The sequence below is a fragment of the Maylandia zebra genome, linkage group LG12, assembly GCF_041146795.1.
Source record: "Maylandia zebra isolate NMK-2024a linkage group LG12, Mzebra_GT3a, whole genome shotgun sequence".
Classification (NCBI taxonomy): domain Eukaryota; kingdom Metazoa; phylum Chordata; class Actinopteri; order Cichliformes; family Cichlidae; genus Maylandia; species Maylandia zebra.
In genome coordinates this window covers 25,189,146-25,215,520 of record NC_135178.1, presented here as the reverse complement: position 1 = coordinate 25,215,520, position 26,375 = coordinate 25,189,146, and the positions used below count along the sequence as shown (strand labels likewise).

The window sequence follows — 26,375 nt, the reverse complement described above, 5'->3', positions numbered from 1 at the left end:
ATATTATGTGACCGACTTTAGATTCCTTGCCTGTAAATTGTCAACACTAGTGTGAGAAAATGAACTTTGACTGGAGAGCATTACAGTTTACGGCTCACACCTACACACGAGGGGATTGCAGCTCTAAATAGGCCTTCCAATTTCATTCCTTGTGTCTCCAGACGTATTAATCTGCCAGGTTTTTTTTTAAAAAAAAAATTTTTTTAAATCTCGTCAGAAGAATCCAACATCCCGGTTATCCTGAGACATTTTATTATATCTGTTTAAATGCACTTGTACAGTCATTCTAGCACTGTGTGTTCAAGAAGTTGTCTTTTAGTGGAACTGGAAATTTGATCTTAAAACCTGTTCTTGTTTGTGCTTTATCCCTGAGGATGTATGGATGTGAATGCTATGCATGGGTGTGTGTGCAAAGCTCTGTTGGTGCAATCATCAAACTTGAGAAAGCACGATTTGCTTTATTCTCACATTGTTCGGACGCTACATTTTTGCAACGTTGCATGAAAGCCGAGCACTGCTACAGTCAGTGTCAGTGCTTATGTTGGCCGTGGACGTGCCGTTCAAAACATCAAATGCTCGTCAGAAGTTCAGAGTTCCTGTTTTCTTTTAGGAATGCCAGTCTTTCCATTCCAGTACTTTCTTCCCCAGGGTGGGGGAATAAAGCTGGTTTACTCTTATTTGGTCATTTATCCCATCCTCTTGTAAACAGCTGCGGAGGGCACTGGGGGTTTTATGCATGTGTATATGTATAAAACCACTTAAAAATTTTGAAACTCACCCATATTCACATTTATAGTATTGCACCATGAACTCTCACCACATCCCACAGTACGAGCATTTGAGATGCTGGTATCCATGTATTTGTTCCCTTGGCTGCAAAATCTGTTTTGTTGGTTGAAATATTTGGTTCTGCAGTTTTTAGACTTCTCCTGTAAAGTGTTTATATATTATGCAATGATTGCTGTGGAGATGTTTGTTGCAAACCAAACATTAAAACTAAAACTAAACTAAGCAGGCTTGAGCTGGTAACTTTTCTAATAGGATCAAAGACCGAACCTTTTCTTCAAGCGATAGTTATATCAAGCTGTAAGCAAGAACGCAAATATTAAATTGTCTTAATCCTGCTAACAAACAAAAACATTTGTTGGCCGTAAAACCAAAAGTTGCGGAAATGGTCGAATGAAAGCTCAAGGCTCAAGTACCAATCAAAAGTCAGTGTCAGTGTGTCGATCCCCGCCCTCCCCCCAGTCTGAGTGGTAACGCATCCTCTGGTAAGATGCTGAACCATGAGTTTAAAGTGCTGTATGAATGTCTAGCAGAAAGTGCTTTGGGTGCTCAAACTGAGTAGAAAAGCAGTGTATAAGTACTGATCCATTTACCATAAAGTGTGCATTTTTCTTCTTATCGCATCACTGCAGTTCCAGTAAATCGATTAGTTACTCTCTATTTTGTAATCTGCAACTGGGAACTTTTATTAGACTTTCTCTTTGCTCTTTTCCACTTTGGCTCTTTGCACTCCCTTTCCTCCCACATATTGAACTGTTGGCATCTTTTTTCCCCTCCACGTGACCCCAACATACACATGTATTCACACACACAGACACACTCACGCGCACACGCACTCCATCTTCTCCTCTCGCTATGCTAGCACACGGCTGAGGTTCTAAGTAAACATGAACTAAAAGGTTAACTCACTTTGTTCCTGCTCCCTTTGCCTTATTAAGTTATTGGATGAGCTGCTGGCAGATTGCGCTTGTCATACAGCATTTGGTTTGTTTTATTTCAAAGGTCAGAGTTTTTGTGTGTAAGCTAGTTTCTACATCAGACCTGGGATGTTAGATGTTAGATTTTATTAGATATTAGATGAATATATTGTGTGTATGTGAGCAAATACATCGCGTGTACAGGCAGTTTTTCTGACTTTTCTCCTCTGCGTGTTTGTAGGGTTGCCAAAGCAATGAAACTGGCCTTGTATGAGACTCCCACAGGCTGGAGATACTTCGGGAACCTGATGGATTCTGGGCGTTGTTCCGTCTGTGGGGAGGAAAGCTTTGGGACAGGTATGACCTAGCACATTCACTTACTATCCAAACAGAAAAAAGCACTGCCTTTATAAAGAGAGATTTGAAATTGCTGAATATTATGAGTACAGATCTCTACTGAATGCAAATGCAAGGCAGGATCAGCTGGTTAGATTGTGAAAAGAGGATCGCTCATTCAAATCCCCGGACTATCTTTGAAAATGTGAGTGGGAGTATGTGCATCCTTTCCCCTCAGCAACAACTGGTGCCTGCAAACAAAGCTGTCACTAGAGGACTGCAGTGGCCAGCAGCTGCTGCTGCTAAATGTGCAGCAAGAACTTGCTGAAACAGTCACCACCACCACCACAAAAAAAACCTTTACATTTTTCCCTACGATTTTGGTCTTTTTTGCTACTTTTGTCTGCCAATCGGCTACTATTATAGTCTAAGTTTGCCAAAAAAGCTGAGCTGTAAGAAGTCAACAAAATCCAGCCTAACAGGGTAAGACACGTGACACGTTATTACTTTGCACATTTACATTTTTAAGTAAGTCAAGTCAGTTAATATTTATAATGCTAGGGTTTGTTTAAAAGCTTTATGGTCATCTGGTTCGTAATATTTCTTGCTCTATTGTTTTGTTTGTAAGTGTTATTTTTAAAGACGATATTTTTTAATTTTTTGGCATTTTGGCCAATCCGACTGATGCATCGCGGGATTCATGGTTCAGTAGCTTGCTCAAGGATAATTCAACATGCAGACTGACGAACCCAATCTACTAACCTTCTGACTGGTAGACGACCAACTCCCCCTCCTGAGCCATAACAACCCCATCAGCTCAACAGCTCATTCCTTAGCATCCCAGCAAACATGGTTGAAGACCAGAATCTCCCTGGTCAAAACTGGTCGGGGTACGACGTCAAAAACTGAACCATAGATGGACGCATGTCACAAAGTTAGAAACATAGATCAGATTATTGTAAAGAAGAAATTAAATAGATTTGTCTTTGTTTTTTTTTTTGTTTTTTAAAAGGACAACTAATATGGCTTGCAAACGGTTTATCAAGTATTCCTGTATATTAGTTACTACTGTAACACTTTTAAGCTATTTATGGTTTTGCCCTTTTAAATTCAAGTTAATTTGTCGCTTGGTAACTTTAACAAATCGGACTCTTACAGTCGTCCCCTCTTTGTTCACAGTGTCCCTATTAAAAACTCAGGAATGTTTTCATTCTAATGTAAAATCAAATCCTCAGTGTGACAGCAGGTGGACTCAAACTGCAAAAGTTCTCTTGATAGGAAGTCTAACGAGGACATCCTGACGACGTTTGAGTGATACCTCCAACTGATGTCGTGGTAACCTCGGCGACCATGGTTAAGCTTTTATTTTGGAACTACTTTGCTTGCTGGGATGCAACCAAAAGACAAAACACTACCGACCTGTCACCTCTAAGAATAGGTGATCTATTTGTATGAGAGCTGGAATAATATCATCTAATAACCCTGGGTAAAAAACATGATTTATAATGTGACTCCAGTTGTCACAACTGTAATTTTATTTTTATTTTTTGCTGGTTATAAACATGTTTATTTCTTATCTTTTCACTTTTTATTGTTCCTATTGTCTTGGAGCAACCGTGGCCACATCATTTCCTTAGGGGTTAATAAAGTATTCGGATTCTGATTCTGATCTAAACATGGGCGTCTGTGGGATTGAAGCACTCAAGTGGACATTACAGGAACTGCAGTTTCTGCCACTGTGTTGGCATCATTCCTGCTTGGTTCATTCCTTCCAGCTCTTTAGTAACTAGTGTGCTGTGTGTAATAATATTGATGACTGATGAGATTGCTTAAAAGGAAACAAACAAAAAAAGAACATTCAACTATTTATCAAATCATCATTTTCCTTTAAAGGTGAAAATTTCCCTATTCCGTTCTCTTCCAGTCTGTTCGAGGTCTACGTGTATAAGCAGTGCATCCTGCCTGCTCATAGCTCCATTCAGAGTCAACTAATAGATGAGAGGGCTGTGACCCTGACTGCATGTGTAAATAATCCCCATTCTTCTGCTATAAAAGGAGACAGGGGCTCCCTGAATCACGGCAACAAACCGACACTCCTCCAGTGGTAGCGTTTTGTGAATACTAATGCAGACACGCACTCACGCCGGAAAGTATAAACAATTCATAAAAATACAGACATGTATAGGCTTGCATTTTAGATGCGTGTCCCTCTTGCTACAGTCCGAACCTCACCCAAAGTTTAGTCGTTGTTCTCTAATTCCTTGTGACTTCCTCTGCTTCTTTTTCTTTCAACTACTCAACCCTTTGTATTCACTAGAGAGGACACATTTAACATTTTATAACTTGAAGTAAAAAGAAACACGCCAGTGGGTGTGAACAGAAGAGAAAAGACCCATGATTGTTGCAAACGGAGGAGAAGATGGCGAGCAAATCCAAATATGAGAAGTATCGAGAAGGAGGAGAGAAAGGGAAGGAGCTGAGACTCTGAGAGGACTATGGGAGCTTACTCGTTATCTATCCATGTAAGGCAAAAAAGCTCAGAGGGAGCCCTGGATAGTAAATCATCAGAGCTGCACACCACTCTTGCTCTCTCTGAGACACGCAGCAAGAACAGTGCTAATTTAGAGAGCTATGTCAAACTTTGTGGGTTTTATTGGTGTCACTTTGAAAACAAAGGCACATCAGGTTAAGCTTTGTTGACATAGATATTAGATGTCTTTTATTAGGTGTCAATCTCCGCCACCTTTTCTGTTAAGATGAATGACAAAGACACAGAGAATGAGGCAGGGACTTAACAATAACAACTGCCAGTTTCCTAATGTGCCGGACATAAAGCTTTAGGTTCTTATTTTTAGTGTAGATGTTGAGAGGAATAGTAAAACAGACACAGTACTGCTTTTTAGTTTTTATTTTCTTTCCGATTTATAAAATATATATAAATCCAGCTTAAAATAACAGCTCACTTTCCATTTAAAGCTCAAGCAGGGGAATGTAACACATGCTTAACCTCAACACATACCTTTACAGTGCAGCTGTCTCTGAGAACAGAGCGAAAGCTCCCCAGTGAAGGAGACTGTGGGTGTGATGCGCTCCTCTGTTTGAGTTTATGTTTGCTCTGGGCTGGCAGGAAAGATTGTTTGTGTTGCAACTTTTTGTACGTTTCCAAGAGCCCGAGGCAACTGTTGCGAATTGGATCTGTGAATGAATTCAGTTGAATGTTGTAGATTAAAATTAACCCACCATTATACAGTTACATTAATAATTGGTCAATACAATAAACATTCCCTTTAGTTAAACTGCAGGTGAAAGTATTGTTCCCTTTCTTTGATAAAGTAACAGTTCATAATTTTAATTCATTGTTACTGTAACAAGATTCAGATAGTAAAATCAAGTCGAACATGCAGCTATTAGTAGGAGATGGTTAGCTGAGGTGTTATAAAAAATGAGAAGCTAGATAAAATAGCTAGCTTAACTCCAAACTAACATGTTTTTCCTACCTTGGTACCGTATATCTGGATTTAGTGGAAGTCCTGTGCTAGGTAATGGTACTTATGTAGGGCTTTTCTACTGAATTTGAGCCTTACATTCTACTGCAAAGCTCATTCACCTAATCATAGAAACCTATTCATATAGCACTTTTATCTATACCTTGAGACTGAGATTCAGCATCTTGTCCAAAGATAATTTGAAACGTATACTGGAGGAGCTGGTGACAAATATGCCAAACTTCAGCTTGGTAGACCACCTGCGCTACCATGTAAGCAACAGTGCAGAAAGTATAAACAACTTCTTATACAGACCCATGCTAACTGCTTATCCTTGTTTCTAATGTTTGTGTTACACTGAGCTAAAGGGCTAATCATAATTTCCAAAATTAAAATAACCTTCAATGTCTTGCATGAGGCCACATTTAGCTCCACTGCAGATTTTTATGGAAGTTTAGCCCCAATAACTAAGAGAAGTTTACACAGAGATGTTGAATTTTGCACGTTTTCCTTCTCTTCCAGGTTCTGACCACATTCGTGAGAAGGACGGTTTGTGGTCCGTGTTGGTGTGGTTGTCCATTATGGCAGCCAAGAAACAAGGCGTTGAGCAGATTGTCAGAGAACACTGGGCCAGGTTTGGGCGTAACTACTTCTGCAGGTAAACAGCTAAGTAATCAAAACATTGTGTATCTATTGAGGTTTCTCATGTGACGTCATGTGCACATTGCTCGAGATTCATCCGCTATATTATGGTGCGATGCAACCACACGTTGCTATTAAAAAAGGCTTATTCCCAAGTAGTTGATACTGGCTCCTGGAGGGTGATGTGGTATTGTTGTCAATGCGATAACTTCAAAATGAGACGATATATCATTTTCAAAATTATACCATGCAAACAGGTGCATGTACTAAAACTCAGGGGTCAGTTTGAATCTCAGTCATCTCAACCTTAAGAGGTCAGAGGTCAGTTTTTCTGAAAATCTTATGAATGCAATTTCTCAGAGCGAGTCACCTAGGATTTTGAAATTGATAACACATGTGCATCTACTAGAAGGCTAGGGGGCCGCACTGGTAGCCACAAGCATTTTCATGTTTGGTTTTCAATACTCGTAAACTTCTAGCCAAGCTGTAGTAAAACTTGACAAAGTGTGACACAGAAATAGAGACGATTTGCCTTCAAAGCAAAAGTTGTTCAAGAATCTTTTACTTTGAAAGTTAATGGTTCCTGTTTCCAGTTTGTGTTGCATTTTTACAGTTTCACAGCAGCTCAAAAAGTAGCTGGATGGTGTTTGTAGGCAAGCCTGTAACTTCCATTCAGACTACGGACAGCCCACGATGAGTGGTTGATAGATGATCACCGACTGGCCTCTAAGCTGGTGTGACTGAAACCTTATTCACTTGATCCTACAACGTCACTGTGATTGTCACACATCCAAAATAGCCTACAAGCTAATGCCGTGTGGTTACCTCAAATCTTTTCTCACTCGTTTACTAGTTTTCGTCAGAACCTTCATCATGATTGTGTGAATACATGCTGACTAACTTCAGTAATAACTTCTCTTCACCTCGTCTTAGTCCTTACCGACCCCGCATATGCCTCGCTGGCTTTCACCTTAATCCACCCCCCTCCCTCCAGTCCTTCTCACTCGTTCTTATTTTAACTTCTCCCCTGTGAGAGGCACAGATAGCTGCCACAGTCAGTCTTCCCACTGATAGCTGCAGTAGTTTTTATGTTCCCACAGAGAGCTTCTCTAAACTGATGCTTGTTTCCCACAACACATAAAGTAGATGGACAGGTTATACAAGACGTGTCCCCAGAATCTCTGTGGTACATCTCTTGCAATTTAGAGCCCTTTTCGGTAACATAAGTAAGATGATGCGGCAAGAAAACTGAACGTACCTAACATAAGCAAACTCTCCCTTTTCTGCTTTCATGACCTCATTGAGTCTTACGTGTGTTCATAAATCTTGTGTGCATCTTATGATTGTCAGGTTTGACTATGAAGGTCTGGACCCACGTGCAGCCTTTTACCTAATGAGAGATCTGGAGGCAGTAATCTCAGACAAAGCATTCACCAGCCAGAAGTTTGCTGTAGGGGACCACATGTACAGCGTGGAGAAGGCTGACAACTTCGAGTACATTGACCCTGTGGATGGAACAGTGGCTCGAAACCAGGTCAGTGTAAGGAAGGCTGTAACAGCAGGATGTTGCATGACACGTTATTATTTGGCCATTCACACTACAGCTCTGACCCAAAGAAGCCCAAATGGGAATATACAGCCCACCATGGGAAACACTCCAGTAGATACGGTGTCTACTGTGGTGCAGCTCTTGACTTCGATCGTCCAGCTGCAGAACAAAGGCCAGCTGCCAGCATAAGCACCCTGAAAAAGGAATTTTTTTTTTACAACAAATTAAACGTCAGCTTCCGTTCAGCTCCCACAGTGCCACCACCGTACCATATAAGGTTAATTACACACTAGGAGGGAATCCCAAGACCAATTTATAAATTGCACACAAGGGAAAAAAATTCTTCAAGAATTTCCCAAATATGGGATAAATAAAGTGTTTCTTATCTTATTGTGGCCCACCAAAGCAGCCAATGCTGGATGTTCTGACAAATGTGAAATGCATGTAGTGCAAAACTGAACATGGTGACGACACAGGCATCACTACAGGTGAAGGGAGCACAGGTCAACAGGAAGGCAGAGTTTAAAAAGCCCTGGCTAACTGGCTAGGTGTTTTACATTGTGACAAATCCCACTCAGCTAATCTCAGGACCCGCTTCAACAACGGAGAACAACATGTCAGGTGACGCTGTGTGAGGCAGGCAGGACTGGACCCAAAGTGCAGACTCACAGGCAAGACTGAACTTAACGAAATCTTTATTGCTGAATTTATAGATACATAACAAAACTGAGAAGGCTAAGGGCAGACACTAAACCGACATACAGAGAATTATCACAACGCTCAGGACACACAGCAAGAAGGAGTTCACGACAGACACAGGACAAGAGACTGTCAAAATAAAACAGGAAGCACAAGAAGCACACAATAAGACTCAAACTGACTACTACATGAAAGACGAGAGAGCGAGGGACGAGAGAGACACACAGAGAAACGACTGGGAAAACAGGCAACTAAACTAGGAGACTGACAGGCAAACAAACATGAGGACAAGACTGACTTACCTGGGAGATTCTGAGGGAAGGACACAGAGACAAGGACCTAAAAGGGACCACATAACAAACAATACAACTTAAATTAGAAATACAGAAAAAGTAAAGAGCGGGAGAAAACGAAACCAGGAAACATAAGTCACACCCCTTCCCTGTCCCAACTCACCTGTAAACCAATCAGCATAGCATGAACCGACACATTAATTTAGCATAGAAGGACCTTAAGCTGTAACAAGACAGATCAGTAGATCCTTTTGTGCAAAAAAGTGCAAAAAAGATTGTTTTAAATAGTTGCCACTCAGGCTAGAGTTACTCTTAGAAGCTGGGTGCTATTAGTGTTTGCTTTACTTATCTCTTGAACCTGCTGTTTCTGTTGAGTTGTAATTGTTTTAGTAAAGTACTACACATCACTCGTAGCACAGCGCATTACTTAATTACTCGCTAGAGAAAGTGCTTCATGACACTACTGTTTACATCACTTAAGTGTTGGATTCTTCACTGGCTTGGTGTCAGCATGCTGTGCGTGCAGATGCTTGCAAAGAGCAGACGTTGTGTAGAATGCAGCAGAATATAGTCGTTTCTGTCATGGTCTCAATTAGATTAAAAACAACCAGAACAACTTTGAAGTCATTTATTGGTTCCATTCTCCAGACTGGTTACCTTAAACTGAGATTGACAATAAGTTGACCAACCAAAAGCCGCAAACCTGTTTGTTCAACCCAACATCGAATTGCATTGCATTAGAAAAGTGACTGAAAAGCTGCTTCACATCAGGTCACACACTCTCTCTTCCCTTTGTTCACATACATGTACTCAGCCTGGTGTAAGCCAGACCACCCACTAAGCTTCAGTGCTGTCTGATCAGCAAGGCTCCATGTTTGGACATGACAGTCTATCTTCCTTTTGAAATTATAAACATATGCATACACGCACATAACATACATCATGTATCACTACAAACACCGATAACTCGCTAGGTTAATGCAACCTTCCTTCCCTTCTTTCTTCTTCTTTGTGTCTGTGACTTTCACCCAGCTGACTTCTCTTTCCTGCCCAGAAATTTGTGGAAATTTGTCAACACTTCTTAGCTTCCGCCCCACCTCACAAACACACAAACACACACACATTGTGCATTTTGGTGTGTACATCCGTCCAGTTGTCCATGAGCGTAAGCGTGAACACATGCGTACCCTTCCACTCCCGATCCTTGTTCGCACTTGTGTTTTCCACTCTGACCACCGGCTTCACCTTGTATATCTTAACGCCGTGAAGGAGTCTTTTGTTATCCTGCTGTGACTATTCCACTGTGTCACCATGGATACAGCAGGCCAACAGCTTTTTAGTCAGTCACCCCAAAATACTGATAAATCCTCAGCATCCCAGTCGCCCCAGTGAATGTTATTACAACACACATTCCTCCCAGGACAGAATTATATCAGCTGTCGTCTCACTTTGCAGTCTCTCCATTGCAAGTGTGTTTGAAGGGGGAAGAGCTGGCACACGAGAGACGCAAACACACTCAAACACGATACACAAATACACAAGACAAAGCTTGGGGGATTTACACAGCAGTGGCATCGCGGCCTTTTGTAGCTGGCTACTGAATTCATTCCACGTCGTCTGCATATCAGATGATGGAACAACTTGTGCGCTAAATGTAGATACTGCCTTTTGGATAATTTGGTATTATGCGAAATTTGTTTAGTAAAAAATATATACCAACAAAAAGAAGCGAAGGTTTCTATTAAACGAGTAAGAAACTTGTCTTCTTTATGTTTGTGGTAATTTTTTTTAATCTATGACTGAATTTGATCAAATGTTGCTTTACCTAATAGCTAATGACTAAATGATAAAGATGACAGCTCATTAAAAGAATGACTTTGATTGTATCTTTAGCTAAGGCTGGCTGTGGCTGTATCTCTTAAGATAGCTATAGAATTAGCAGTGTCTTGATGGCTTTTTGACTGTAAGTGCCTCAGAGTGTGGAAAGCAGGGCTGTAGTAACACAAATGTTTTTGTTCTAAGATGTCCGCTGTTAGGCACACGTTTCAAGCACTTACACTCGGGAGAGTGTAGATAGACAGACTTTTTAGGATCAAGTCTGATCTACAGTTCTGTGTAAAGGCATTGTCTTTATTTTATTATTTTATCTTTTTTTTGTTTTTTATCTTTAATCTTTTTTTTATCTTTTTAAAAAGTGGTTTTGTGCAATAGATCTTTATTATTTTCATGCTTTGTCTTGAAAAACAGATGATTTTTTCCCCCATTTGTTTAGTCGAATCTATTAAGAAATGCCACAGTTTCATAGGCATGAAATCATAATTTTGCACTTACAAGGTGATTCTAAAAGGACTATTAGAAACTTGACATATTTCATCCTTAAAAAGCCAGACCGTGTTCTTAAAAAAATCTGAGGAAAATAGATAAATGGAGGAACAAAGAAGAACTGCCAGGCGTGAAAAATGATCTACAGCAGATAAACAGTATCTGAAGATCACATCCTTAAGAAATAGGCAGAAATTCTGACAAAGGACCTTAGAGGGTCATTCGATCCTTAAGCTGATGCATCTGCTGTTCACTGAAGCCTCATCAGAAATGGTCTCAGTGGAAGGATGGCTGGGAAGAAGCCATCTTTAAAGAAAGGAAGCAGGGAGAAAAGACTGAGATAAATTACATGAGAATTTGATTGAAAATTAGTGGCAACAGGGATTATAGAGTGATGGATACAAATTTTTGGTTCACATTGTTGTCAGTGGAGGTCAGAGAGGTAAGAGGTAAACAGTGAGTGTCTATACCCACCTGTAAAACATGGTGGACGCTCTGTCATGGTTTCAGGCTGTAATTCAGTGAGTGGTGTTGAGGATCTTGTCAAAACTGATGGGATTATGAATACACAAAAGTACTATAAGATTCTGATTTACCGTGTAATGCCAGGAAGAAGGCATCAGTTTAGCAACAGCTTGACTTTTCGGCACTGATCTCAAAGACACTTCCTATGCAGGATAGAAAAACAGATAGTGGAACACTGTCAGTCATGGATTGGCCTCCTCAGAGTCTCAACAATACTAAAGCAGTGCAGGGTCATCTTGACAAAGAGCAGAACAAAAGGCAGCCAGCATCAAAATAAGAGGGCTGATGTCCCTCAACAAGTCTAGGGAACTATTCCTGAAGACTACTCGGTTTCGTTCACTATTACTTGCCCTTATATTATAGCCCATATGGCCCTGGCAATATGGTAATGTATGCTGATTTATCGCATTGGAACTGACAACAGGACATCCTAACTTCACTGAACTGTTTCAATAACTACAATAGACATATGAGGCGAAGGTAAATTTAAAAAATCCTAATGTGTTTATAAGAAGCAGTTGATTACGATGGTCAGTGCTGACTCGTGTAGATATTCTCTGCTGCAGCTCATTTCATGTGTGAAATCAAAATGCAAATGAAGAGCCATGACTTGTTTCCCCTCTTGTGTTAGTGGGACTTTATTGCTCTGTGCTTTCTTTCCCCACATTTCCACACCAACATTAATCCATGAATAATTCCACACAGTTGCAGAGGAACAGCAGTTGGCATGGATGCTGGAAGGTGGGAGGGAGGCTCAGACAAAGACCTCTCCAAAATCTCTAAGCACCTTTAGGCTGGTAGATGAACAAATGGATTGATAGATGAATAAAGATGAACACACATGCACGACACACATGAGTTATGGCTGGTATGTGCTCCACTCGGGGCCTCTGAGCTCTGCATTGGCAAGTGTTTTTAACAAGCATTAGTCAGCCTTCTGATAACTGCCACTCTATTGTTAGTGAGTTGACAGACTCACAGATAGAGAGACAGACAGCTGGACGGACGTCTCTGATTATCGCCGTCTCTCTTCACCTGGACTCTGGCATTTTATCCTTCATTCCCAGAGTGGTTCAGATATTTCCATTTAGTACTGTGTTCTGTAAACAATAATGCTGAGCCACAGTTAACTAATAGGCTCACAGCCATTTGTCTGAGACTGGCTGCTTTGGAACTGGGACAGTGCATCCACTTGACTTTTACTACTATACAAAACTTTTGTTTACTATAGTTGCAATAACATTTGTCAGTATCGAGACATCTAGTACAGCTTAACGCCTGAGGTGGGGATACTTTGACAATACAGTTTGGAGTCCTGTTTTTTCTCATAACATGTTGCCGTCACCTCCCTTGAACTCTTGTACTCTAATCGAATAATGAAGGAGAGACTGTGGAATTCAGGACAGATAAGCGCTGTTACAGATGCATTAGTCGAAAAGTTTCTTCCTTACGTCAGTCAGCAGGAGATATATTTGATTGGTCCCAATGCAGTGATATCCTGGGATTAAGTTTGAAGAGTCACACACAGAGTTCAGTTATGAACCTTAGCGAGAATGTTATCTGCTGTAAGAGTCAGGAGATTCTTGGAAAGTGCAGCTGTAGTTATAACCTTATGCAACTTTATAGCCAACATCATTAGGAATGTGAGTGCGCTGCATGCATCAAGAGTACAGTTTGAATCATGCGCCAACAAAACACACAGTAACAGTGACATCTAGCGGATGTTTGCCTTTACTGCATCACTAATTACAGGACTGAATGTTTTAACAGAGGTCTGATGATACAAGATTTGTACTTTTGTGTGCTGTAAAGTCACACTGAATTTGTGCATTCAAATGATTTTTGATTTTTTTATCCTATCCACTCAAATACATGACCATTTATTTGTCTTTTACTTTTAGCCATTTACTTGTGTTTAAAAAAATATGTTTATATAATTTTTAATATTTAAAAGAGAAAGAGAATAGTAAGTTAATGAAAAAGTAGACAAAAGTCAATTGATAAAAATTAAGAAAACAAATTTTTTTTTTGTTTCCAGGGTTTGAGGATTATCTTTAATGATGCGTCCCGCCTGGTGTTTCGAATGAGCGGGAGCGGCGGAGGGATGGGGTCCACCATTCGCATTTATGCTGAGAGCTTTGAGAGAGACCCGGAGAGACACAACAGAGAGACACAGGTACGCAGATGGGTTTGATGGTGTTTATGTACCTTCTTTTTGTGACATTTGTGCTTATATCAATTACTTCTCACCTTTCAGTGGAAAAATCCTGTCCTAAATCCCTTCAGGAATGGCATCTAGCCAAGGTTGAACATTTGAACCTCTTTGTCTGGCTCTGGGGCCTTTCTGTGTTTTAGTTTCCCTCTGGGTTCAATAAAGGTGCATGTGAGGTTAATTGTCCGAAGACATGGATGTGAGAATGTGTGCTTGTCTCTCTGTGTTTTCCCCTGAGATAGACTGTGACTATCCCAGGGTGTACCCACCTCTTTCCCCATGACAGCCAGGATGGGCTCCACCCAAATCACGATCCAAAGAAAATAGAGGACTGTATAGAAGTACTATCCTTATCTTGAACTATGGTGTGGCCATTTGTTTGCCATTTGTAAATTCTTCCAACATTATTAATTTAGCATTATTATGTCATCTTTAGCCAGTTTTACCACCGCAGGAAAGCTTTGTTGGCACACAGTAGCAGAAATGATGCTTCATAATGAGCTTTTTCAACATATTAAATGCATGATATGTATCTGTGTGATACACAGGAGATATTCTATCATTTGAATGTTTAAAAACTTTAATTATATACATATATACTCCTAAACTACTACTTAAGTCTGTGATTTAGCAAACATAAAATTAAATCGATCGTGGTTCAAGAGTTGGCAGTTTGTCTTGTAATCGGAAGGTTGCCGGTTCGAGCCCTGGCTCCGACAGTCTCGGTCATGGTGTCCTTGGGCAAGACACTTCACCCGTTGCCTACTGGTGGTGGTCAGAGGGCCCGGTGGCGCCCGCCAGTGTCCGGCAGCCTCGCCTCTGTCAGTGCGCCCCAGGGCGGCTGTGGCTACAATGTAGCTTGCCATCACCAGTGTGTGAATGTGTGCATGAATGGGTGGATAACTGAATGTGTAAAGCGCTTTTGGGGTCCTTCGGGACTAGTAAAGCGCTATACAAATACAGGCCATTTACCATTTAAATAAAGTCCAAACTTATGTATGCAAGTAAGCATAATAACATAGATTAAATATATGCACAAGATGAATGGAGTAATATACAGTCATTGTTGGTACAGAATTTAAATAAGCAATAACCACAGCCTCTGTTTTATCCCAATTTGGGATAAAACAGAGGCTGTGAAATTCATCTTATTTCCAGTTGACATCATGTCTTTAAGCAACAAAGACTTGGATGCGGGAATTAGATGACTTCCAGGAGGAGGAGGAGGAAATTTAACAGGGATGTAAAGGAAAAATATTTGTGCTGCAGAGAGGAACAAGTGGAACCCCAAAAATAGGAATGAAAAGAGTCCATATTTATCTGGGTCCCTTAAAACCTTTAACATAATTATGAAGCAGTCGTTCCAAAACTTGTGACGTTTATAGCAGAAATAAAACCTATGGCTCAGATTGCAAGAGGAATAATGTTGGAATATGTTATCTAGAAGTTGAGAAACAGACTCTATTTAATATCTTAAACCTAGCACACGGTGTACCATTGATCAGTCAGCCTGATTACAAGCGCCTGCTCCCAGGCAGTTTTGTTTTTGAGTATTCAGGGCCGCGACTTTTAATTGAGTCTAAAGGCCAGAAGACGGTTCGACGGCTGTTCAGCAGGGAACAGGGGAAAACACTCCTGCTGCAGTTTATTTACTAATTGTTTACATGTTACTTCTGACATACTGTAATTCACTACATATTAGCAGAGTAAATACTCTGTAGTGATACAATGTCTAAGGGTTTCATCACTTGTTGTCTTGAGCTCACGTCTTCAGACAATAATTGATGAAGTATGGTTAAATTTTGATCCGAGGTTTATGGATGTTTGGGATAGGTAGTGTACTTTAAACACTCCCGGGAGTTATAAAGATGCCTTCGCAATTTAGAGTGGTGTGTGTGTGTGTGTGTGTGTGTGTGTGTGTGTGTGTGTGTGTGTGTGTGTGTGTGTTCAGATTAACGACATTTCAATTCTGACTTTGCCACATAAAAAAGCAAAGAAAAGCAACAAAGTGTGTATTTGAGAATTACTTTTTAGTCTTTTATTATTAAAATGCAGGTGCGGTAATTCAAAACGTATAGGGCAGCATGAAGTTATGTCCCAATGTTACATCCCCCTTTTTATTCATGAAAATAGAAAATCCTCCTCGCTAAACTGCTGTTACGATAAGCATACCTGAACTGTGATTTAGCTGCTGTGTTTATTCAGCCAATAAAAATGTGTTATTTGTGGCATTGCACTGAACCCTCGGATTATCCATCATTAGATCATAAATTCAACATCTAATCATTCTGGCCCTTACCCAGCGCGCATGAATTATCAGAGACGACATACATGATTGCACGCCATGCTTACTCAGCTAGATTAGAGGGACAGATTTTATATACAAGATTCTCAGCCAAGCTAAAAAAAAAGCCACATGTTTGTGTGCAGCCTTAGTAAAATCTGTGCTTTCAGTGTAATACATGTTTTTTTGCATGTAGCAGTTTTGGGATGAGAATATCATACAATGTAGAGTGTTGTGGAAAAGTCTTGAGATCACCAGAAAATGGTAAATAGATTTAGTGATGTACTTATAATTTCTTCAGGAATAGTTCTCCAGGCATCTTGAAGGACACTTTAAACTCTCTTTTGGATGTTGGCTGGTTTTTCTTTTGTTCTTTGTCAATAATATTGAAGTTCAGGCTCTGGGGAGGCCAGTCCATGACTGATTGTGTTTTACTGTGTGTTTATCTATCCACATATGTTTTTACCGGACTGGGAGTATATGTCAGATCAATGTCATGCTGAAAAATGCATTTGTTGTCTATCAGTTGCTTTCCACATGGTACTATGTGATAGATTAAAATCTTTCTGTACTTTCCTGCATTTATAATTCCATGCATTTTGACAAGATCTGGCTGAAATTCAGTGTGTAATTTGGCATACCTCAGCCTTATCTCCCTGTTTCCCTTCCTTAACAATGGCTTCTTGACAGCCACTCTTCCACTGAGACCATTTCTGATGAGGGTTCAGTGAGCAGTAGATGGATCAGCTGAAGGCTCAGATGCATCTCTCAGGTCCTTGCTGGATTTTTGTAAAGACAAGGTTTGGCTACTTTCAACCAAAATATAAAGAAATGAGGGGTGTCTCAAGACTTTTGCACGGCCCTGTACATGTCTGTTGTTTTCCATCACACAATACTGTTCAAGGTTCAAGGTCCAAGGTTCAAGGTTCAAGGTTCTTTATTTGTCACATGCATAGTTATGCAAGTATAACACACAGTGAAATGTAGCCTGACACGCTCCTCGACATGTGCAAAAATGGGGGGGAGAACATTATATATATATATATATAGTATATACATTGGGTGAATGTGCAGTAGTAGCAGCAAGCAGGTGAATTCTGTACATTAATATGAATAGACATCTGACTATTTTACAGGATAGACAATATAAACATATTTAAAATTAAAGGAATTGAAATGTACATTGTGCCTTGGTTTAGAGTGTCTGGAAGAGAGTCCTGTCTCAGTCAATTATAGATGATGTGAGAGGGCGGGTGTGTGTGTTTAGGGCACGGATGGCTTGGGGATAGAAGCTCCTCTTGAGTCTCTCTGTCCTTGCCCGGAAGATGCGGAACCTTCTACCAGATTGCAGAAGTTGGAACAGTTTGTTGCCAGGATGGGACGGGTCCTTCAGTATCTGCGCTGCTCTAGTCCGGCATCTCCTGGTGTAGGTGTCCTGAAGCGGGGGGAGAACAATCCTGCAGCAGCGTTCTGTTGTACGGATCACTCTCTGGAGAGCTTTTTGGTCCTTCACACAGCTGTTCCCGAACCACGATGTCATGTTCTGTGTGAGGATGCTCTCCACAGCGCCTGTATAGAAAATCCTGAGGATCTTTGGAGAGACCCTGAACTTCCTCAGTTGTCGTAGGTGATACAGGCGCTGCCTAGCCTTTTTGGTCTGGACCTGAATGTGGGCAGCCCATGTCAGGTCTGAGGAGATGTGGACACCAAGATACTTGAAGGACTGCACCCTCTCCACTGGAGCTCCATTGATGATAATGGGCTTGTAGTCTCTGTGCTGACCCCTTCTGAAGTCCACCACCAGCTCCTTGGTCTTGCCGACGTTCAGCTGGAGGTGGTTGTCCTGGCACCATGATGCCAGATTCTTCACTTCATCCATGTAGGCCGCCTCATCGTTGTTGGAGATGGCACCCAACACCACTGTGTCGTCAGCAAACTTCACAATGGTGTTGGAGCCATGGGTGGCCACACAGTCTGAAGTGTAGAGGGAGTAGAGCAGTGGCGAGAGGACACATCCCTGAGGTGCTCCTGTGTTGATGGTGATGCTGTTAGAGACGCACCTGCCCACCCTCACCACCTGAGTTCTGCCAGTGGGGAAGTCCAACACCCATGCACACAGACGGCTGTTAAGTCCCAGATCCCTGAGCTTTGTGAACAGTCTGCAGGGCACTATTGTGTTAAACGCTGAACTGTAATCAACAAACATAGTTACCCTGTTTCTTGTCCACGTGGCTGAGAGTGGTGTGTAGGACGTGGGCGATGGCATCCTCTGTGGATCTGTTGGATCTGTAGGCGAACTGCAGCGGATCTGTGGTGTCTGGGATGGAGGAGGAGATGATGTTCTTCAGCAGCCTCTCAAACACCTTCATTACTACTGCTGTGCAGTAAAGGGTTCAAATTAACACTGACCCAACAGCAAACCTGTTAGTCATAATGTCAAGTTTGTGGGATGTTGTCATTATTTGTTGTCTCATGCTCACTTTGTATGCATTTTCTAAATGTAAAAATAAAAAAGAACCAGTTGAATAACCAAGTTAAAGCTCCTATAAAATCCCCTTAATGCGGATGTTGAAACAGTTTTAAAGGTCTAGACTTACGTAAGTCTAACTTGGTTATCTGCTCTGGAATCTGTTAACACGTGATGTCTATAAGTATAATGTGCCAACCTCGCACAGAAAAACTGACCAAAAAGCTCACGAAATTCTCAAGAACTCGACAGTAACTTAGTGTGGATGTGAAAGATTTAAAGGTCTGATTGAGTTTCGAAGCTCTGCCTTCAGCTCTCTTTGCTTTGTCTTCAGGTGGTGCTGGGTCCTCTCATTGCCATTGCCCTGAAGATCTCTAACATTCACGAGAGGACAGGACGCCGTGGCCCAAATGTAATCACATGAGCAAGTGAAAAAAACCAACCAACCAAAAAACACTCACACTCATATGCAAACACATGAAAAATATCCTCAAAGCACCTGTTACTTTCTTGGTTTCATCTTTAAAATATCTCTGTAGTTTCAGCCTCATTTTTCATTTCTTTTTTGACTCAGATGCTTACCGCTGACATTTGTCTCTCAAAAATAAAGTTAAAGTCGCATACAGTGTTCTCTGTTCTTTATTGACGACTACCATTTAGTGGATCAACGTGGCAGGCGTAATTATTGTTGTGGATAAATAATGAAAAAAGGTCGACAGCGAACAGATTATGAGCGTGCAAACTCACATTTCAGATTGCTCGAACCTATCACAGCATGTATTCAACTATTTGACCTTTTAAAAATCTGAACACTTTAGTTAACCTTCTGTTTAAACTTTAAAACAAAATTAAATATTAATTTGCATGTATGAGTTGAAATTTGCATCATATTTGCCTAAACCGAGGCTAGTACTGCACCATAATACATACAGTATAAAGGCATACTGTGGTATAAATATGTGTTAACTTTATTAAAGCCATAAAATTAAAACATATTTCTTCTATGAATACTTGATAAGTAACCACAGTCATATTTCAAACCTACATAAGTTAAAAAGAAAAATGTACTCTCAACAGAGTTTTAGCTTTTATTCTTTAATTTAGGATTTGAAAATGTTGTATGATCATGTTTGAATTCATTATTTCTTTTTTTTTTTAATCCAAATAAAATATTTGTGTGTAATTCTTGTCCTTTTCATTTAGTCAGATGGCTTTAAGGACAAAAAGAAAAAAACAGACTTAGTGAAATATGTTGCCCTTGGGTGTTTTGTTGTGCTGACACCATATATCAGGAGGTGTATGAATGCACGCTCTTTCGAGGAAAGAGCGTGCTTTTAAGCATAAAGTGTGTTGAAGTTGTTGTGTTGAGACAAAAAAATGAAGAAGGCTGATCTTTATATGGCCTGAATGAGACACGCAGAACTCATAAACAGCCTGATTGCTGTCTTTATCAGTTGAGGATATGCCAGTGGATATCCGTAAGGATGTGTTCACTCAGCCAGCCAGACATTACCAGCCAGCCATAGCAGGTTATTGCCCCATACAACAGTTTTATAGCATCAGGTGTTATTTCTTAAGCTGGACGGGGATAGGGGGCACTTTATCAACTTTAGACAAGTTGCTAAAAACACAATTTAGTTAAAATTGTTTAAGCTTTAGCATATTATAGCCAAAAGCATGATTAGAAAAAAAAAAATACCATCAAAAAATACCACCAATAGTGTAATTTAAAAAATGGCAGCAACCACTCTTTTCCTCTTTATATTGTGTATAAAAATGGGTTAGCTGCAATGCTGCTGTTTGTGCTCGACCGGCCTTTTTATTGGGATAAAGTGCGCCGTCAGTTGTAGTCTTCATGTGTTGAAATACTTTATTAGGACATCTTATAGTGTCATACACAGAAAGCATGTGCACATTCAGCAAAGGCAGAAAACATGTAACAGTCAGACAGTATTTTCAGTCACAGTATATTGTTAGGTCACACTAGTTACATAGTTACAAGTCACATTAATGTACTCAAAAGATCAGACAATAATTTACAGTGCTAAATAATAATTTGTTAGGTCACCTGTCATATAAACAAAAATATTTCAAAAAACTTGTTTAAAACTAAAAATGATAGTTTTATTTATTAGGCAGGTCTTCAACTTTGAGCTGGCACGCTGGACTTCTCTGAGAAGTCCAAAATATTTTTTTATTCAGAAATACAAGAAAAAGAACTGTAATTTGGCATCTTAATTTTAAAAAAAGTTCTTTAATATTAAATTTTTGTAAAAGAGCAAATTTTACAATTTATGGATAACAGCAAAAATTAATTTCAAAATTAAAAATACAACTTTGATTAAAGTGCGTGCACACACTGGTAGCTTAACTTGCAGAAACATAAAAAATGGTCTGGGTAATTACAAACGCTATTCATTAAGGAAGCTGTGGCATAAACCTTACATTGGGTAATGGCATAGTAAATTTGTTAAAGACTGCAAATTAAAAACCACTCATCAATGCACTCTCCATTTTCTGTCCATCTCTGCAAGATGATCTTGCAATCAGCAGATTAGACCACTTCATCCATTTTTTTAAAAAAGACAGCAAAAAGTGGATGAAAGACTTTAAATTAATGCGTCTTATAAGAAATTCATATGAAATGCAAAAATTTTGTAGTGTAAAAAGTGTAAAAGTAGCCATGTTGTTCAGTGTTTCATCTACACGTTCCAATACTGTTAACTGAAAAGAGGTTTTCAGAATTTCTGTGAATAGCCCAGCTGAATAAAGGTTAAATAAGAACTTCTGATTAACAAACAGCAAATATTCATATAAATTATGGTGGACTGAGATTCAGAGGTAATTGATAACTCAATGTTATTCTGTTTGCAATAGGCAGGGCATTTGTTACTCACTGTAGTGTAAATATTGTTAGAAATGTAATAAAGACATTTTATTTCCATGAACAAACAGACGATAAAGACAGTGAGCTTACCCGTTTGCTATGCTGAGTAAAGCTGATTCAACTCTGACAATATATCAGGCTTCAAAGATTAACCTTTAAAAACTAGTTTATGCATTTTCTAATGCTTAAATCATCCAACACAGCAGTGGTTGAATGAAGTGCAGATAAAAGTAAGTTCTCCTTGTTAAATGAAACCTCGTCCACCTGGAGTAATACAACCATGCTTATCGGTCACACCAAATAATTTTTGCAGCTTAAAACTGGGGCTCATTCTGGCCGTACCCGTGTAAAGACCCTCAGGCCTGTTAGACGACGGATGACAGACACTAGGTTGTAGATTCATGGCAGAAAGATGATGTCAGCACATCTCTGCTGTCCATCTTTTGGCACTTGAGCGATCCAGTGACATAAAAACATTTCCAGTTGTTCTGGAACTTTCTCACTCAGCTTGGTGTGGAAGTCATTCACTTCTGCAATCTGCATTCCTTTTTTTCTCTCAACCAGTCAGGCAAAAACTGTTCTTCCCTCAGTGTCCAGACAAGCGCTCCCTCAGCTCCTCTGCATCCATATGTCCCTGCTGAATACTTTCAACTTCACTGTATGGTGGAGGTTGCTCCCAGCTAAACCTGCAGTCTGGGGCCTCTGGGCTGTCCTGGCTGTACAACGGAGGAGCCAGGCTCATCAGCATGTCTGTGCTATCGACTATGACCATAAACCCAGGAGACGCATCAGGGCAGACTTGACTTTCTTGGGAATCTTCATATGAAGGAGGAAAAGAGCTCAGTCTGTAAGGGAAAATAGATAGATAGATAGATAGATAGATAGATAGATAGATAGATAGATAGATAGATAGATAGATAGATAGATAGATAGATATTTGGTGTATTGTTTCATATATACAAACTAAGAATTGAGATATTTAATATATTTAATATAGGGGCTAATGTTATATGTACAATCATATGTACAATTTCTACTCAAAGAATTTTTATGGTACACAAACATTTTTTTCTGCATTTGTTTTTTGCATTGAATGCACACCTCTTACGAAAACACAGATTTACCTTTCAATAGTGAAGACCTGGATGTGTCGCTCGCGTCCAATTCTCTCGGTCTTTATGCCTGAGCAGAGGCCCCAGCAGACCCCAATGACCATAGCCAGGAGGCCACAGCCAATCATGATATACACAAAAATGACCCTCAGAGCCTTCTCATGCACGTTCTCCTGGGACACCAGGTAGATCCCGGTACACATCAACACAAGTCCCACAGAAGGCAGAAGAAAACAAAATAAGGACAACAACTGCTTCTTCACATTCATGGTCACTTGTTGCATTTTACTGCAGTCCTCTTTGTCTATTCTGTCCTGTGATTGAAAGACGCTCTTTCACAAGTAGCAATGAAGTATCTCTTCGGTACCTTTCAGGATGACATGAGTGTAGCCTTGCCAGTAGTAGAAAAATCCTGACTACGTTTGAGTACTGAACTGTAGCAGAGACTGTCAGCCTGCTAAAGCTGCCCTGCCTCTTCAGACATACGGGGAAGGGCCTGCCCTCCTCTCGGTTGTATATTAACACAGTATTATTCTAAGGTCAGAAGAATTAGAGCGATACTGCAAGGCAGACACACAGCCAGAGGATCGTCTTTTAGCTGAGCTCTGAAAAGACAACAACCAAAGCTTATTAGACAGGTATCAGCAGCGCATGTAGACAGGCTTGATTGGAGGAGAAGATGAAGACTCAGTGGTTACCTATTATGTAAAAATCTGAGTCACGAAGATGTGTAATGGTATAAACAAAAAAGAAAATGAAAAGCTACTTTTGTTCTTCTGAAACACCAGATAAAATAGTCCCAGCAAAATATCACAAAATAAAAGGAAGTCAAAGACAACAACAACCCTGTTTCTGAAACATTTTAAGGCTTTATAAGCTTAAGAAGGTTGTAAACCACTGATTTTCACTAGAACATAATGCATGTGCACACTTAGCAAACGTTCTAAAAAATATGATATATAAATACAAGTTAATTCTTCATAATTATCACATAATTATTGACTAACTAAGAGGTAGTGGATACAGCAGTTATTTCCTGATCCCTTTACATAGTCTACAAGTAAAAATGCACACAAAAAAGGACAGTACTCCTTCATATATTCTGCCTTTCTAAGTGCAGTGGCAGTTTTAAGTACCATTCTTAAGTTTATACCCCGCATGTATAGCATCAAGGACATTATTTAAAATGCCTGAAACACAAATACTGCTTAACTTTAAATGTTTTGGCTTAGTAAATATAGTTTTTTGTTTTTAAAAAATTACTATTTAACCTGCTCAATATTGGAGCCAAAAAATACTGGATACAGGCCAGTAGTTTAAGTGTTCTTTTTTGTTTTACTGTTTTGAACAAATGTAACAGTGGAATGAAACTGAAGAAAAAAAAGCTGTCTTTTAATAAAAATAAAGGTGGTTATAAAACCGACTCCATTTCGCGAAACTGATTTGTTTTACACACACATAAAAATAAAAAAGGTAATTTTCCAATAAACCTGCAGACCTGTTTTGCTTAACTGGAGAACTGATTCACATACTGAATATTCGTCACTCATGCGTCCGTGCTTGTTCCATGTCACTCAATACGTATTCATCTTTTATGTTTTTCCTCTCGTACCTCTTAAATCTGCTACTGGATAGATTGTATCCTTGAATTCTCTGTGTGTACTTTGGCCTTGTTGCTGACAACATCCTATAATGTTTAAGCCTATTATAAGAAAATGAAAGTATTAATTCACATTCTGTCACATAAAGAGGAATAACAAACTCTGTCTATCTTTACAGTTTCTACTGACGCAAAGGCTTCTTTCTCTGAAAACAAATCTGTTCAAATTTGTGCAAATGCTTAGATCCACAGCAGCTTTGCATGTTTTAAATGTGCAAAAATTTCAGAGGTAAGAGGTAAAGAGAGTTTAATGTTTTGTTATGTGACATTCATGGCTGCCTCTCCTTTCTGTTTGTCCCTTAGCATTGCACTTTGCCCTTGTTTATTTGTCATCATCATCATGAGTCACCTATTTATAAAAGGCATATGAGCTACTCTTGAATGATATTATGAATGAGAGCTGTCCACCCCCCTTCTAATTCTTATGAATGCAGCAGTCATCAGATTTCTTATTTACACTTTCAGAGTGTAATGGTTTTATGGACCTTATCAGAGCGTCTTATCAGTGTGGCGTTAACTCCCTCAGTTTAATGTGAATCTAGAGCAGGGGTGGGCAATCTCAGTCCACGAGGGCCGGTGTCCCTGCAGGTTTTAGATGTGTCCTCGAACCAACACAGCTGATTTAAATGGCTAAATTAGCTCCTGAACATGTCCTGAAGTTCTCCAGAGGCCTCGTAACGAACTAATCATGTGATTCAGATGTGTTGACCCAAGGTGAGATCTGCAGGGACACCGGCCCTCGTGGACTGAGATTGCCCACCCCTGATCTAGAGCTTGCACCACAGCCATGTTTTTGCAACAACTTGTTTGTATGTGACGATCGTGTCATGTATCAGCTTGTTAGTATGCTGGAATTAGAAAGTGATTAGCATGCACAGTGACTCCTATGAATCAGTAACAGGAATTCAGAATCCTGACACAGGGCCCGGCGCCCTGTGAGATTTCAAACTGAGGTATTTTTAGCAGCACAGAAACTTTACTCTGACCACTTTGGCTGAATTTGGAGATGACGACTAAAAAAAAAAAAAAGAGTGTTTACCTCTCACACTATTGCAAATTGGCATGACCGATAGTATGAATAGGCTGACCTGCAAGACATAAATGACACGCAATTTGCCGTCTGTACATAGCAGACAGCCGGGAAATAATCAGGAACAAGTGCTGCTGTGTGTAATTTTCATCTGGGAATGCACCATTGCCCATGGGGATTTCAGTGTCTGTGCCATTACAACAGCTTGACTGTAGGTGAGAAATAATATCTCAGTGTACCTCCAACTTTCTTCTTCTGTGTGTGTACAGTGACACGAAAAGGTATTTGCTCTCTTTCTGATTTCTTAGTTAGTTTTTTTCCCCCTATTCCTCACATTTAGAAAAAATAACCCAAGTAAATACATTACACAGTTTTTAAATGATGATTTCATTTATTATGGAAAAAACAATGCTCACCACCATGGGAAAACTGATCATGCTAACCATGACAGCAAGAACTGCAATCAAGTGTTTGTGATAACTGGCAATGAGTCTTTCAGATCACTGTGGAGGATTTTTGGCCCACTCTTCTTTGCAGAATTGTTTTAATTCAGCCACATTGGAGGGTTTTCGAGCACGAATGTCCGATCTGGGTTTCAGATCATTGTCCATTGGTCTTTCGGGATTTTCTGGTAGGGAGCAGAATTCATGGTTCCATCAACTATAGAAAGTCATCCTCAAGCAGCAAAGCAGGCTCAGTCCGTCACACTACCCCCACCATGTTTTCTACTGTTGGCATGATGTTGTTTTTATGAAACGCTGTGTTAGTTTAACGTCAGATGTAACGGCACTCAAACCTTCCAAAAAGTTAAGCTTTTGTCTCGTCAGTCCACAATACGTTTTTCTTAAAGTCTTCCCCTTAAAAAAATAGATCACCATTTAAAAGCTGCATTTTGTATTTATTTAAAACTAAAAAATCAGGCAGGGGGCAAATGCTTTTTCACAGCACAATAACACCAACACAGCGTAACAGCTGTTTTGTTGCAAGGGCCCCTATCGTTAACTGATTAGCTGATATTATCTGTTGTCATATTATGGCGGTTCCATGGTAACTACAGTAGCTTTTCACACATTCAGTTATCATTGATCCCTGTACCATTAACTTACAGTCGTATACGCAGCTATCTCTTTCACATGACTGTAAACATTCAGTTCACCCACATTTAAAGA

General features: G+C 39.9%; 1 protein-coding gene across 1 annotated transcript in view; it reads left to right on the top strand.

Moving 5' to 3' along the window:
* pgm5 (phosphoglucomutase 5) overlaps nt 1-19,142 on the top strand; it is a 30,620-nt gene extending 11,478 nt beyond the window's left edge. The window contains exons 7-11 of the mRNA XM_004547208.5: nt 1,945-2,060; nt 6,047-6,182; nt 7,517-7,700; nt 13,593-13,730; nt 18,852-19,142. Coding sequence (XP_004547265.1) covers nt 1,945-2,060; nt 6,047-6,182; nt 7,517-7,700; nt 13,593-13,730; nt 18,852-18,941 — 664 coding nt within the window. The 3' untranslated portion in view covers nt 18,942-19,142. The remainder of the gene's footprint in view (nt 1-1,944; nt 2,061-6,046; nt 6,183-7,516; nt 7,701-13,592; nt 13,731-18,851) is intronic.
* The last annotated feature ends 7,233 nt before the right edge of the window (nt 19,143-26,375 follow it).